General features: G+C 37.2%; 2 protein-coding genes across 2 annotated transcripts; one reads left to right on the top strand and one right to left on the bottom strand.

The window, feature by feature from the left end:
- Nucleotides 1-360: 360 nt before the first annotated feature.
- Nucleotides 361-3,949, bottom strand: LOC130715587 (uncharacterized). Its single transcript, XM_057565706.1, has 2 exons — nt 3,606-3,949; nt 361-1,025 (listed from the first exon to the last, which is right to left on the bottom strand). The coding sequence occupies exons 1-2, from the start codon at nt 3,859-3,861 to the stop codon at nt 733-735; spliced, it is 549 nt and encodes a 182-aa protein (XP_057421689.1). The 5' UTR covers nt 3,862-3,949; the 3' UTR covers nt 361-732.
- An 11,657-nt stretch (nt 3,950-15,606) lies between these two features.
- On the top strand, nt 15,607-16,274 carry LOC130713525 (nuclear transcription factor Y subunit B-3-like). Its single transcript, XM_057563291.1, has one exon. It carries the CDS (start codon nt 15,687-15,689, stop codon nt 16,179-16,181), a length of 495 nt encoding a protein of 164 aa, XP_057419274.1. The 5' UTR covers nt 15,607-15,686; the 3' UTR covers nt 16,182-16,274.

Below are 16,274 nucleotides of genomic sequence, written 5' to 3'. Positions count from 1 at the left end.
CATGAAAATTCAGCTCCACTCGTCCTTTGACAAGTTGAGATAATGGAAGTTGAAAAACGTAGGATCTTTAGAAGCTAAGGTGGACATGGAATTACACTTTTGTGGTATTTACTGAAAGAGACTGGTGCTTGTTAGTAGACTAGTGGTGCCTCCTAGAATCCAATTCCACAATTAAGGAACTGGATGCATATAGTCTCGAATAATGGACATTTGATCTAACACACTAGCAACCAAAGACGTTATTGTCACTAAATTCTCATCATCAAGAAAAAGGAATTTGACTCTCTTGGTGAGCAATTCACACTTCATAGTAAAACAATTAATGACAGGAATAAGAAAATCAAGGAAGTATGATTTTACAATTCCATGATTTAATATTCATCTTCGCCAAACACTTTTTTGGAGCCTGGTTTAATTTTTTTATACAAGACCGAATAAAAGAGGTCGTTACACGCAGCACATATAACAATCTCACACAATTCTCAAATTGCAGCCACTGTATACTTTACAAAATGATGTTGCTATGGATTCATATACACTATGTGTAGTAAGTACATTGCGAGAAGCTAAGTAAAGCCATGTAACCCAGTAATGTGACTATAGCGCCATCCAAATGAGTTATGGTGCTCTTAATAATACTAATATATGCTGAATCCCAATTCTTCTGATGTACTCACAGTTTGGAATCACTTTGTTGAAACCAAGTGAGTCATGGCTGAGCAAATTAGCTGATCAATGGTGCAGGATCCTTATGCTTCCGGCATCGTAGGTGCGAATGCCATTCCCAATTGAAGAGAGCTCAAGTACTCCTTTGTGTTTCTTGACATGAGCTGGCTGACAAAGTGATCCTTTTGGAATTCGATGAACTTTCACCACACATATATTTTCCAAGTTAGGAATAGAATGAAGGTGTGAAGGGAGGTCCACCATGAAATCGCCAAATTCATCGGTCACACCTCGCACTTCCATTGATTTTCCTTTCCGCTCACTCGCAGAGCTGTGGCAGTGGACACCAACCCAAGCTCCTGTACCAATCCAATCTCAATTAATTTAACCAAATTTCCATGCAAATAAAATAGATGTTATTATATGAAACACAAATTATATATGGCTATACAGGTTATTTGCCATTCCAATTTTTGGAAAAGAAGTGAAAGAAAAGTTCCAAACTAAAAATGGCTGACAAGTATAAGTTACCTGCAAAAGATTAGTGAGCACGGCACGCATAATTCACTACTGCTCAATAAAAAAAATCGATCGTTCGTAGGGGAAACATTGTTGTCAACTTTAACTGTCGTATATACGGTCATGCAATGTATGAAAGTCAAATATATGTATGTGCTATATATAGTCCTTGATATAATTAGCCAAAATATATATAATCGCATAGGATAGTGTTGTTGCTTTTTCTTGGAATATATCATGTTCTACAAGTTAATTACCTCTTTATATCACCGATTCTCTTTTATGGGATTCTACTACAGTTGCAAATCTTAGCATGATAGTTTTTATTTTTTGAAAGAAAAATTATTGTTAGTTAGCTCGATCGTATGTTCATTCGATCGGAGGAAGAATACTTTTTTTTTTAAGTGAGGAAGAATACTTTAGAAACATCTTCGCATCATCTCACCACAAATAAAAAACTTCAAGAAGTCACAGCAAGTTTGTTAGGTTTACAAATAATTAGAGTCTAGGTAGGTAGTTGTGTAGGTCAGCTCATAAATTAACGTGACAATTTTTTAATCAAGCAATTTCTACGACAATTCAAAAAGGTTCAAAAAGACTATATTCTTCAATAGAGGAGTTATATATGGAACAAGACTACTGAACTAAGTTAAAGATGAAAATTGGTAAATAAAAGTTTAAACGGCTGAAAGTAAACAATCGAAAGCAGAGTAAATAAAGTACTAAAAGGTTGTAAACAAAGTATAGTGTTGAAGGTAAAATGACAAAGATAATGCTGAAAATCTGAAAGTTTGATTGACTGTTGAGTTGCGTGTTTATACAAATGATTATTCCTCTATTTATAAAGGCAAATTCGGTTAACCTAGCTAAACACCTGGCACTACACACGTTTCCTGGTGCTTACTAACATTTACATATGGGGGTTTTAATGTCTTGTCTCTCATGATCAGCCTGAAAGCTTGTTTTGAGTCGACCTTCCTTGTATTGGATGGTTCTTTGGCCATATTTTCCTTACACTCGAGGGATTGAACTAACTAGTGATTTTGCAGGTGAGGACCTTCCAGAAGCCCACGAAATATCCTCAATCTCGCATTTGAGCTTCTTGCTCCTCTCATCAAATCTTGTCTACATTCATTCTAGTCGTTCCACCTCTATGCCCTATTATTGGCTAGACCTAGAGCTTTGTCTACTCCTTCTAACAGCTAAAATTCCTAATAAGGGTCAGTTCGTCATGTTGGCTGGCGAGTCGTTTTGGCTGTCCTAATAGTGGTTACAGATTTTTTGGGTGCCAATCAATAAAGTTTTTGTCATGAATCAATTATTTTAAAAAAATTACATTATTGCGTAATCATCACATAAATAATTTTATATTATATTTTTAAAAGTGTGTTTTCCATCACACAATTCCACTATATACACTTTAAGAAAAATTAAATTAAATTGCTATTATCACCATCATATATTATATATATAAAAGATTTATTTTCTTTGTAATTTCCAACTTCCCATAAATCTGATGACATTATATATACAATGTGAGGTTGAAAAGGACTTTTGCTTCCCCTAAAATTTTGGCAAGAGGGCTGGGGATCATTGTCAATATATATTTTACCTCCATATATGCAACCAGGTTTCATTTTCATTTATGTTACAGTCAATCACAGACATCTGACCAACAAATTGAGTGGAATACGATGATTCAGTAAATTTGAAACAAAACTTTCCTTGCTTGTTCTCCGAAGTAGAAATTTTACCAAAACGTGAAAGCAAGCTTTTGTTTGTCACCAAACTATGGGACAACAACTACATACCGTATGTAGGGCTTAAGTTATGCAACATTAGTCTTTGTCTTTGGCCAACAGTTTATTTATTTTTATTTGGCAAGAAACCTTAACCTAGACAACTATCAACTCTCATCATATCTTCTTAATTTGACTTCCTCAATATAGTTACCAAGCAAGTCCATATATATGATTAGCCATAAGCTTGCTCTACTTAATATAAAATACTATGGACTGCATATATATACTCTCGAATAATCATTTTTACCATCTTATTCACAATTAAATCTCCTAGAAATATCATTTTACCCTCCATTAAAGTTGCTTTTAGTAGCATCTTACATAGTCAATTCTCCTAAGGTCAAAAATACCTATTGAGCTTCTAAACACACTCATATATTTGGATTGATTCATAGTAACACACAATTCAAAGCACGTACGGTAACTAATTTCATAAGCTATATAGACTTCTTCAATAATTGATTGAGAGATTTTCACTGCAGAACCAAAGACACTATATATCAATTAAGACCCAATATAATTATTTGTGTGGTAAATATTCAGCATTTTTTACAAGCATATATAATTAATATTCAGCATATTATTCCATGGTAGAAGGATACTAGATTAGAATTTGACCTGGTATAGGCCATGCATGAGGTTGATCTCCATTATGGAAACGGGCCTGGCAATTAACAGAGCCTGTAATGAGGACGGTGGATAGTTTCTCTTCTCCATAGCCAGCCATTTGCACCACTTCATCTCTGCTTGATAACTGCAACATTAAAGAGACCTGCTCCTCTTGTCCAGCTACCCAAGAAGATGAAGAAGAACCAAGCACCACCAAGACAAGAACCATCACAAGGGCGTGGCAACCGCGAATGTAGCTCATCATCTTCTTTGCACTATGTTGGTGTTTGTTTATCAACCTACGTAAGATAGATAGATATCGAACACCTCAATTCAACGCAATACAACATAAGGCCTATTTCCTTCGCTTTTATAGCACCCAGCCACCCAATCTCAATTATATCGAAAACTACTGTTTTGCCCTCGTATATTTTTGACTTTGGTGTTTAATTAATCAATGCTATTAATTAAATCACATTTATATCCACGTGTGAAATGACCAATTTGCCCGTCATGTATGAAGTACTAATGTAAGATTTCTGATAATCACAACCACCAAATTAATTAATACTACTAGCTAATAATTGAATATCTTTTAGTCGGAAAAATAAAACAAACAAACTACTTACATGCATACCAAACAAATCTCTAGTTAACATCGGTTTAACCCTCTTAGGAAGGGAAGAAAGCAAGACAATTTGTTGGCCCCATTAGGTTCTCTTGGGATATGGCGAAGATAGATGTCCCAATCCTAAGACAAGAAATTTTGGAGATCTAGAAAATCACTTGCACGCTAATGGATTGGAACCTGACATTCTAAAGGCAATCAACAATCTCCAAACAACCAATTTCACAATACGCATGTTTGATATCCAAATTCCATAACAACTGGAGACCAAGTTTCATAGCTTCTATCTCAGCTCATAGAGGACCACCTTTGCTTCCCGGCGTAAAAACCAAGGTACCACATGCCAGAGTCATCATGAACCAGCCCTCCCATCTCTCATATGGTGTTGAGTGGGGCTAAAATCATCATCATCGTCGTATAGAAAATAGAAGACCGTTGGAGGAAAAGACCAATTGTTGGCTTTAGGAATCATTAGATCACGAATGATAATCTTACTCAAGAACTGGAGATGCTCTTTATGCCAGCTCTTGAGCAATTCCAAAACTTTGTGTTTAAAGGATATTTTTTTGGAAAGTCAAAATGAATAAATGAATGGTAACACTTAGGGGGTGTTTAAAGGATGTGTTGATTTGTGATCAGAGGAAACTCGATCTCAGATATTTACCCCATCGTGAGGGAAAGTACTTGGGTTTTTCCTTTTTTTTATACACTGGAAAGATAAATTACGACTCTTTAAGATTGATCCCTAAACTTCTCTCTCTCAAACTCATATGTCCATCAGCTTTTACCATTTAAGCTCTTAAGAGTGGTAGCTATTTATTAATTAAATTATTGTAGGAGTGAAAACTAATTAATCAAATAAATATGGAACAAAATTAAACAAATGGTAATGTAAAGACTTTTATTGCAATGCACCGGTACTTTGTTGTCATTTTTTTGCCACTTCTATCAAGCATGACGCTGCACCTCCTGCACTGATAATAATAGACCAATGCATATATAGCAAATTAGCATTTCATTAATTATAATGCTTGCAATTAATTAAAGGGTAAGAAGGGTGTATTAGAAGCGGGAGGGTAAAATGGGTGTTAGACAAAAAGGAGTGCAAGTAACCGAAGAAAGGGAAGTTAAGGTATTAAGTTGGTAGCCTACTCTTATCATCTACGTATTCAAATCTTCTCTCATTAATCAAATCTAGTTTAAGGGCAGAAGCAAGTTATTTACACAAAGCTAACTTCAAGCATTGACACGTGTGCTAGTTTTACAACAACATTCACATAATCTTGGTGGGAAAATTAACTTAATTAGAGAGCCTCTCTTCTTTGAAACATGGCCTATTTTTTCAAGGCTACCCCCCCAACCATATATATATCTTCATCCGCAGCAACAATTCTTGTCTAGCTACTTTCCCATAGTCAGTCCCCCACCCCAACTTCCCCAGTCACAAAGAAAATTGAAACTTGATGATCTATATATGGACTTTGCTAATCTAATTAATGTTTAATAATTATGCCCAAATAGACATTTAATTAGAATTCATCAAATTTGTCCCGTCAAAAAAAAAATCATCAAATTGTTATTATGATTAAATTTAAATAGAAAAACACAAGAAGCCTAACTGTACAAGCTAGCTAGGAAAGAAAACCTTAAATCGTCACATTTATAATCATTTTTGTCTAATTCTCTCATCATGTCATTCGTGGTTCAACCCCAAATTTTGGAGAGTAATGTCGCTAACGGGTGTTATAAAAAGAAGCAGTGTACAAAAATTAAAGATGAACAAGAGAGAAGAGAAGAGGAAATGGAAGAAGTGTAAAAAGAAGCAATGTGAAAAAAACATGAACAAGAGAGAAAGAGAAGAGGAAATGGAACTAGGGTTAATGATTGGATAATTAAAAGATAAAATACTTATCAATAGTAACTAGTGGACTTTTAATCTTAATTAGATAAGGAAAGAATGAAACAAATCAATATATGAAATAATCTAAATTACTTAAAATAAATCAAGATATCATAAGATAATCTAAAATATGATAGAGATTTTAGAAGATATCTTTTTCATATTCTAATAGGTCCAACATTTATGATCTTTTGTTGTTTGGTCTCATGCTAGTTAGACAATACTTGCAAGTTGCATGCTCGCTTGAGCCTTCACACAAAGATAATCATTTTAGCTCGACCTATCATTCTCGATTGAAATAGGTTGAATCATTAAGTGATTAAACACAATTGACCTAATATGAGAACACATACTAAACATAAGCATATTCAACTACTTTATGTGAACATAACTTAAATACATCAGAATGCAGATCTCATTCAGATCAAAGATGCTGACATTTGTTTCAGATCTCTTTCAGAAGCATCTGTAACTTTTCTGGAATCTGAGTTTTCACCGGAGGAGATTAAAGATGCTGTTTGGAGCTGTGCCAGTGACAAGAGCCCTGGACCTGATGGTGTAAATTTTAGATTCATCAAATTTTTCTGGGGAGCCTTGGAGGAGGATTTCAGAAGGTTGGTTGGAGAGTTTCATGCGAGTGGGGTGTGGCCTCGTGGTTCTAACGCTTCGTTCATATCTTTATTTCCAAAAGTGGAGTCTCCGCAAAATCTTCACGAATTTAGACCTATTTCACTCGTGAACTGTATGTATAAGGTGATATCTAAACTTCTTTCAAATAGGCTGAAAACAGTGATTCACACAGTTATTGATGAATGTCAGTCAGCTTTTGTGGGTGGCAGAAATATGTTGGATGGTGTTTTAATTGCAAATGAGATTGTACACGAGGCCAAGAGAAGGAAAAAACCAACTTTTGTTATGAAAGTTGATTATGAGAAGGCTTACGATTCAGTGGAATGGAGTTTTCTGTTTTACATGCTTAGGCGAATGGGGTTTGGTGCTAAATGGATAGGATGGATCAGGAACTGTCTTCAATCAGCTTCAGTCTCTGTGCTAGTAAATGGAAGTCCGTCTGGGGAATTTTGTATGGAAAAGGGATTGAGACAGGGCGACCCGTTGGCCCCCTTTTTATTTTTAATTGTTGGTGAGGGCTTGAGTGGACTGATGAGGAGGGCCATTGAATTGAATCAATTTACTGGTTTTAAGGTAGCTGGGGAGGATACTGTTGATGTCTCATTGCTGCAGTTTGCCGACGACACCATCTTTTTTGGAGAAGCATCTTTGAATAATATGTTTGTGGTCAAAAGTATACTGCATTGTTTTGAACTGGTTGCTGGTCTAAAGGTTAATTTTTTTAAAAGTAAAATCGCAGGTATTTGTGTTGAACCCAGTTGGATGAGAAGTGCAATGTCTATGCTTCATTGTCATGAGATGAAGATCCCTTTTGTATATTTGGGTATTCCGGTGGGGGGAAATCCGAGGCGGTTATCTTTCTGGGATCCAGTGTTAGAAAAATTACGCAGTAGGTTGTCGAAGTGGAAACAGCGTCATCTATCTTTCGGGGGTAGACTTTGTTTAGTAAAATCTGTACTATCCTCTATCCCTCTGTTTTATCTGTCGTTCTTTAGAATGCCTGCTGGAGTTTTAGCTAGGTGTAAAAGTATTCTTCGTCGTTTTCTATGGGGAGAGAATACTAGGGAGGGAAATAAGCTTGCCTGGGTGCGGTGGGACAAAATTTGTAAACCAGTAGGTGAGGGTGGGTTAGGGGTAAAGGATTGGAAGACTTTTAATTGGGCGTTAGTTGCTAAGTGGCGATGGCGGCTGCTAAATGAAGAAAACAGCTTGTGGTGCCGTATTCTAAATGCTAAATATAGGGGAATAGTAAAACCAAATGACTCGATCTGGTGGAAAGATTTGATGGCGATTTGCGAGGAGAACAATTGGTTCTATGATGCTGTTTGTCGTCGAACTGGTGATGGAAAAAAGTTTTTATTCTGGGAAGAGGACTGGTGGGGTACTGGATTATTGAAAGATAAATTTCAGCGCTTGTTTAATTTGTCAGCTCAAAAGAAGAGTTCAGTTTTTGATATGGGTGTTTGGGATGATAACGATTGGACTTGGGTTTTTGCCTGGACTAGACCGCTACTTGCCCGAGAACTCGACAAAGTTGAGGAATTGAGAACTCTGCTGAGGAGTTTTTCACCAAAATTAAACCAACAGGATTCCTGGTGCTGGCTGAAGGATGGTTCTGGAATTTATAGCGTTAAGTCTGCGTATGATTCGCTACAAGAAAACCCGGCATTTGTGGAAGGGAATGTTTTTAATAGAATTTGGAAGACCAAAGCTCCCTCTAACTCAATAGCTGTGGCCTGGAAAATCCTGCTTAATAGGATCCAAACTAAGGCTGATTTGGCTCATAGGAGTGTGTTACCTGCTAATTCTGGATTGGAATGTGGTTTCTGTTTGAGTGAGGATGAGAATTGTTCCCATCTATTTTTTGAATGTATGACTAGTTGGATTGTGTGGACGAAGGTTTGCAACTGGCTTGGTGTTCGAACTGTTCTGCAGAAAGATCCTAAGGCATGCTTTATTCAATTTTGTGAGGTACTGGGTGCAGGTATGCGATTTCCTAAATCGATGGGGATGATCTGAATTGCTACTGTTTTTGCAATTTGGTATCAAAGGAATAACTCTGTTTTTAAAGGAGAGGCAGTGGAGGTGGATAGGATTTTTGAGTCCATTCAGTTCAGAACATGGCTTTGGCTAAAAGCAAAGGTTAGGGGTTTCTTAGTGTCTCATTACGAATGGATCTCAAATCCTACGTATTGTAACACCCCGATTTCGGTGGTGCCACTTTAGTGACTTTAAATCAATAGTGCGGAAAATGCGTAAATATTTTTTTCGTTTTCTTTTCAAAGAGAAGACTTAACATAATGAAGACTCAACCCAAAGATAATGATCATAAAGTAATTGGAGATAGTGCCCGCAGGCGAATAAGTGCATCCCATGGTCAGAGCCATGAGTTTTATGAATACAGTTTTCAAGAAGATAAGTCAGCCCCAAACGGGAAATGACAATCAGAGCTGTGAAAACAATCTCCCCATATAATACACTCCTAACATCGACCCTCATCCGATCATGCATGAAGTCCGGGTCCACGTCGAAGGCTCAGTAGTAGTCATTGCGCTCAGGATCCTCCCCGAACGACGAACCATCTTGAATCAGCTGTTGGACGTCTGGCAGCAGGCCGACCGCCCAAACACAACCATACACACAAAGCCAAGGCGCTAGGGTCAACTCACAAAATATAATAGATAATACAAGCAACATGTGATGAATAAAGGGGTATATATATATAGGTTGTATATAGACATATAAGTTATGTATCGTCTACCCTAAGGTATATACATAACATGTTATCAGATTTCTAATAACAATTCAATATTCAATATCTCAACAGTTCAATAAGTTATATCTCGAAAACTCGATAAGCAATATATCAACAAATATAGTTAAATGCATGGTATGTCAATGCAATGTCATGCTCGAAATATGATCCGGATAGAATGTCACCCTCACAATGACCCGAAGCATCTCGCTCCGCTAAAGCATCGCTTTTATGAAGCATCTCGCTCCTATAAAGCATCTCGCTTTTATGAAGCATCTCGCTCCTGTGAAGCAGCACACTCCTGTGAAGCATCTCGCTCCTATGAAGCTGCACGCTCCTATGAAGCAGCACACTCCTGTGAAGCATCTCGCTCCTATGAAGCTGCAAGCTCCTGTGAAGCATCTCGCTCCGATGAAGTCCGATCTGAGATCGTCCTTCGGAAAGCAGCACACTTTCCAAGAAATGTATGCATGAATGCAATATGGTTAGCCAAACAACGAATCGTCCTCACCAAGACACGCGTGTCTAGCTAGAGTACATTGTCTCTACAATACCCTAAGGTAAACAAGGAAGTGCTAATCGAATGTGCTAACTTTCCTAGTCACTTGGGCTCACCGTCTCGATGGCCAACCAAACTGCTCAACGAGCAAAAGAATGCATCTCGCACTCAGTGACCTTTCAACTTACCATGGCTTACCATCTCGATGGCCAAACAAACTGCTCAACGAGCAAAAGAGTATCAACATACTCAGAACTGACTAGTTCCCCGACTTATCCCTTGGATTGGCCAACCAATAAAACTTGCTCATCGAGCAAAGGGCCAACGCACAATGGTTTCCCCAGAAACCTGGATCCGACGACACTTCTCATTTTCAAAACACTTTTGTTCAAGCCCTAAACTTTCGTCTGAGTCTTTTATCATTATATTAAGGGTTTTGAGGTTGTTTAATACGTTATGGAGGTTCATTATGAAATTGCTTAAGTTTCGTCTCTAATCCTATTAGTTTCAAAGATCTCATAATTCCAATGATTCCCTGGAGAAGGTCTCAAAACAAAAGGTCCATCATCACCCAAGTAATGGCCCGAGAAGTTCCCAGGTAAGCTGGCCGGGCACAATGCCTCATTAAAAGCCCTTCTTGCCTTAGACAGAACAACCCAAGTTCTTACGTGAATTCAAATGGGGTTTTTCCAATATCATTTTCAAACTCAATTTTCCTTTGAGAAGGTCTCGATCCATAAAAAAATAATAGGGTACGAACCTCGGTCCGTCCCATCAAACTTTATCCAAAAACTCGTCAGGAGTCTGGCATAACTACCCGTTATCCACTATCTTGACGTTCCTCACTCATTCGCACAATTGCACGGTATATTCAATATAGTCAGCAATTCAAGTGCGTAATAGAAAGACACAATATAATCAATATAATCCAAATATCATGTGAACAAATAACCACATAGCCTATAGTTAACCATTTAACAATTAAGCATGCGAGTCAATTATCAACATATCAATAGGATAAATCCTAATCTCCCATGTCGGCCGAAGCCTTCAGAAAACATTTTCAATCCAGACAATTCATATGCATAAACAATAATTCAAGTCGAATTTATCGACGCCTACAAAGCATTAGCTAGCAAGTAAGTTGCCCTAACCTTGAACTCGTCCAGTGTGTTCAAGCAAGGCTCCTTCACAATCCTCTTTTCCTGCTCCAAGTGTTCCTCCAAACGAATCTTTGAGCAACGAAGCGAAAGTCAATCAAAACAAGTCAATTCGGTCAAAACAATACTAACTAGCGTTAGACAAAGCTTAAGAAGCTTCAGAGTACAATATTTAAGCATGGATAGACGACAGAACCTCGTTCGCTAAAACGAGCATAACTCGAGCTACAGAACTCGGAATGACACGAAACCAGCGCCAAAATTTCGACAATCGAAAGAGCTACGCAATGGCTCAGGTCATGGAGACCCAAAAATTATTTTTGGACACGTTACCCTAAGCAATAGGTTTCGGCCACTATGTAAAATAGGGTTTCCGAACTTTTTCTTTGATCTAAATCGATTCCTAGGTATTCTTAGGCGATATCTAGGCCAAGGAAACTCTCAGAAAATTTATCGAATCGAAAACTGTCGCAGGGGTATTTTGATCAATATTTTTAGCTCGGAAACTCAAAATCATAATTTCGAAAAATAAATTAGATGGGTTCGATACCAACGACGATTATGGCGACTAATCTTACTAACGCTAAGCTCAGTCGAGGGTTTTAAGCCCAAAGGTTGGAACTTTAGCCAAAAATGGGTATTATGAGCAGAATTGAATCTCGGCAGCAATTCGGCAAGAATCAGCAAAATGTAATCCGCTAAACATGCTCAGGGGCACGCAGGGAATAAGTTTAGATAGAAAGATGAAGTTATTTGGATAGTTTTGCAAAAACCTCAAAACTAAGAGTACAAAAAGACATAGTGAAAAGCTACGGAATTGACGATCAGAAGTAAGGATTAGCATCAGTACCTTGAGACCTATGCGTAGCAACGAACTGTGAGACGATCAGGCAAGAAATGAAGAAAAGCTCTCCTCCTCCTTCTTCTCTCCAAGCCGCGGGTTGTGTGTGTGTGTTTGTGAGGTTTTTGTTTCAAGCTTCACATATTTATAGGGAATGAAATGGAAGATATTTATTAAGGATAGGATAAGTATGAATAGATATTTATCAAGATTGGATAAGTATGAATAGATATTTATCAAGATTGGATAAGTATGAATAGATATTTTGAGAAGATATTTTGTAAACCGGTACAGATTTGTTTAGATATCGGAGGATTTAGCTCATAGAGTTAAGATAAAAATATGAGAGTGATTTCCGATTCTTCCTACTGATTCCAACGTATTTTAGACACGATATTCTCCCCGCTGAATCTTCTAATTCTTCAAAGAAATATCGGTATGATTTTTGGTTTTCGAGGTTTGTTTTTAATGCTATATATAGAGGTTGGCAAAACGCGGGAAAATGAAAGTTTCGCGAATCTGATTTTTCCGGCGTCATTCTCCGTGAATTCTAAGATAGGTTTTGGCGAAAGAATTCCAAAACTAAAATGAGGTCTCCTTGTATTTTTGGCAACTAATGCAAAGTCGGTGTAAAACTATTTTACCCGATAAGTTGCTTTTTGCATCGAATGTCGGAATAGAAAACTTCCTTCTGAAGAAAGATTGAAATCATCAAGAGAAATGGGTGTACGCGTGTAGAATCTTCATTTGAAGCTCTGAATAGAAAAAGTCTTCATTGTCGGATGATTCTAGGGTTTTGAAATACCAGGGTTTCGGTTTCGGCAAACTTCCGATGATTGGAATCGGACGTTCGTAGATCCTAGAGTTTCGCCTCGAAACGATTGTGATATATGGAAAAAGAGAAGTTCTAACATTTCTCTGAAGATTTTTGGAATTAGTTTCCATCGTGACTTTAAGCGTAAACTAGCTATTTACTAGGGTTTCTGCCCTAGGTTTTAAACGTATAACGATCGTGCTATACCTTTTATCGACTTTGATGTAATCCTTAGACTTTTCCTGAACTTCCTCCTTCATAAATTTATTTCATTTGGTAAACTCTTGTTCAGGTTTCCCTTCACGGTACCTCAAGCCTAATCGTAAATGGAAATCTCTTCCACTTATTCTAAGCTTAAAAACTTGGGTCTTACACGTATTGTCTCAGTATGGTAGGAGAGTGATTTTCTTGGTTGGTGGTACTTTGACAATTTGAGCTGTGACAGATCAAAGCATATGACACTTCCTTTGGAGTCTCTTTCTTTGATTGGATTGGAAATCCACGGGTTTGCTTGGTGATGTTGTGATCCCAAGGCTTTTTTCCCCTCAACTAGATGCTGGAATTTAAATAAAAGATCATGGCTGTCTCATTTTTTGTTTGCAGGTTCTGTTTTGATAATTGTAGGAGGCTACATTGGCGTTGAGTCTCATTTGGATCCCAGGGCATTTGGATTTTTCTGGTGACATGCTAGCTAATTTTCTCATTTGGTTTTGGTGATTAAAAGAGTAGAAGGCTACCAGGAGTCTTAAACATATCTGTTGGAGTATTTCTTGAAGGGTTCTTTGAGACTTCAATGTGGGAACTGAAATGGTTGCTAGGCTTGGCAGTTGGGTTTGGGGTGGGTTATTAGAATTCTTTGTAAGCTTCCTTGAAAATATCTCCTTGGCTTTCCAAAATTGGTACTCTTTTTCCTTGTTAGGTTTTCCTAAGGGGGTTTTATCCTAGCAAGGTTTTAATGAGGCTTGTTTTGTTAAGTCTATTTTCTTGGAAGCATTGGGTGGGGTAGTTCTGTCACTCTAGGATCTTTGTTTTGTTCATGTTAGGTCTTAGTCTATTTCTTTTCTCTTCTGTATTGGGTTGAAGTACCCCTTGTACTTCTATTCAATATAATTCTTATTGCCTATCAAAAAAAAATCAGAATGCAGTGTTCTATATTTTTTTTCTAACAAATGTCAGCATCCGTTTAAAAAAATGTGCATTTTTTTTTCTAACAAATGCACATTTTTTTTGCTGCATCGGAAAATGACGTCTAATCACATTATGTCACATATGATTAAGTGGTTACAAATTTTTTTAATTTTAATTAGTAAATCAATAAATTGCTTATGTAACGGAAATCAATTGGGTGCATGTGTAAAACAAGTTTACACTGTCAGCACACCTCTCATTTTCTCTTAAAAAATAATTGCATATTCTTGAGATTGAAATTATGTGCATTGCACACCTAAGAAATTAAAATCGACTTTTGATTTCTTTTATGATATTAATTAGTTAACGCTGCATCTATCACAAAATTGAGTCAATCTTTTTTATTTTGAGAAAGAAACTAGAAAAAACTAAACCTTGAAGTAAAATGTTATGTGATCATCATAATGTAGGCACACCCATAATGTAATCATGAAATGATCTTGAATTACACACTCAAAAAGTTTTCTTTGAATTTATCATTAAAAATACAGTATTCTTTGAAAAATGATAGTGTGGACCCCGCAGTGCGTATTAGTTTTGGCAGTTGGAACTTGGCAGTAGTTGATTGAAGCTGGTTATATGAGTCATAGTTTGATTGACATCATAGCCATCCATCCACCTATGGCTATTAGTGGGAGAAATCAAAGTGAAATTAAAGAGTTTTGTTAATGATGGAATATTGACCGAAGGCCCACAAACTTCACACCAGCCCAATTGCCTTTGATCGTGTGATATGACGGCCCAAATACAAATCAGCCCATGAGCCGTCGCACCTTTTTTTTCTCCTTTGGCCATCAGTTTCCACGGGAGAAAGGGATCTCACGTAACTAATCTGGCTCGGAATACGGTAGTGACGTCCCTGGCCATAAAGGTTTTTATTTTTGACATCAGAGGGGATCGAACCCGGGCTAGAAGCTTAGGTGAAATCTCTTAAGGAAATGCACATTCACCACTTGTGACACCCTTTGTGGTTTGCAGCGCCTTTCATTATATATCACATTTAATAATTTTTCTTCATTTACATTTTTCTCACTTTAAGAATCTACACTAAGTTCGTGTACACGTACCAAACATTTTCCTTTCCTATTATATCATACTATCATTCTATGATTATATCCCCAACTCAAGCATAAGGTTCCCCTACACGTCATTCAGCTTTCACCTCCATCAACGGCCTCAAACTATCCACATGTTAGACAACCAGACAACGCAACAGACACCAAACATTAAAAAATCCAAATGTTAAGCCTTCTTTATACTCATTTAAGTAATTAAGTATTTATTAACCCACCTACTTTCTCATGTCTCCGATTAAGTATTAGTTTTTCTTCCTTCCAAAATCATAACCTTTGTTTAAACCATCTTTACTTTTTAGGGAAAAATCAGCTTACACACTGCTAACAAAAGTGGAAAAAGAATTATTAAAAAAGAAAGAAAGTAGTAAGTTTTATATTTCTATGTTGATAAATTTTCCAATATTTTTTTTCCTATATATAAAAAAACCGTGTGTTTATTTAAATAATCTCACTTTCATCAACAAAAGTCGTCCACAACATTAATAAATTCTTAATCATTATAGTACACGTCACCACAAATTTTCCACTATGAGTAAAGTATATAAATCTACGTTTGAGTTTGGCTTATCACTCATCTCAATCCATTAACATATGTAGGCATGGCTGAATCTGACAAGGAAATAGGAGGTAAGAATGAATTGACAAGTCCAAATGGGTGCAGAGAGCTGGAGAGGCTCCTTCCAATAGCGAACGTGAGCAGGATCATGAAGAAGGCGTTACCAGGCAACGCCAAGATCTCAAAGGAAGCCAAGGAAACGATGCAAGAGTGTTTATCTGAGTTCATCAGCTTCATCACAGCAGAGGCGTCTGATAAGTGCCAGAACGAGAAGAGGAAGACAATCAACGGTGATGATCTTGTGTGGGCCATGACCACTCTGGGTTTTGAAGACTACGTGCAGGCTCTCAAGGGTTACCTTCACAAGTACAGGGACATGGAGGGAGAGAAGACTAATTATTCTTTCATTGGGAGGCAGCAGCAGAATCAGCAGGGTGATGATGATGCTGTTGGTAGTGGGGTGTCAATGCCATCATCATCCACTAGCTATCACCATCAAGGGGTTATGTATGCATCTGGAAATGTTTGGAAGAGCTAGTTAGATAGGTGGCAAGTTAATTTTTTAATGCTTCTTTCATGTTCTCATAGTTATGTTTGATTTTGGAATCAATACATGCATCTCTTTGTCTTC

Source organism: Lotus japonicus, chromosome 4, assembly GCF_012489685.1.
Source record: "Lotus japonicus ecotype B-129 chromosome 4, LjGifu_v1.2".
Lineage (NCBI taxonomy): Eukaryota > Viridiplantae > Streptophyta > Magnoliopsida > Fabales > Fabaceae > Lotus > Lotus japonicus.
Note: the sequence above shows the minus strand (reverse complement) of the source record. Positions and strands in the feature narration are given on the sequence as shown.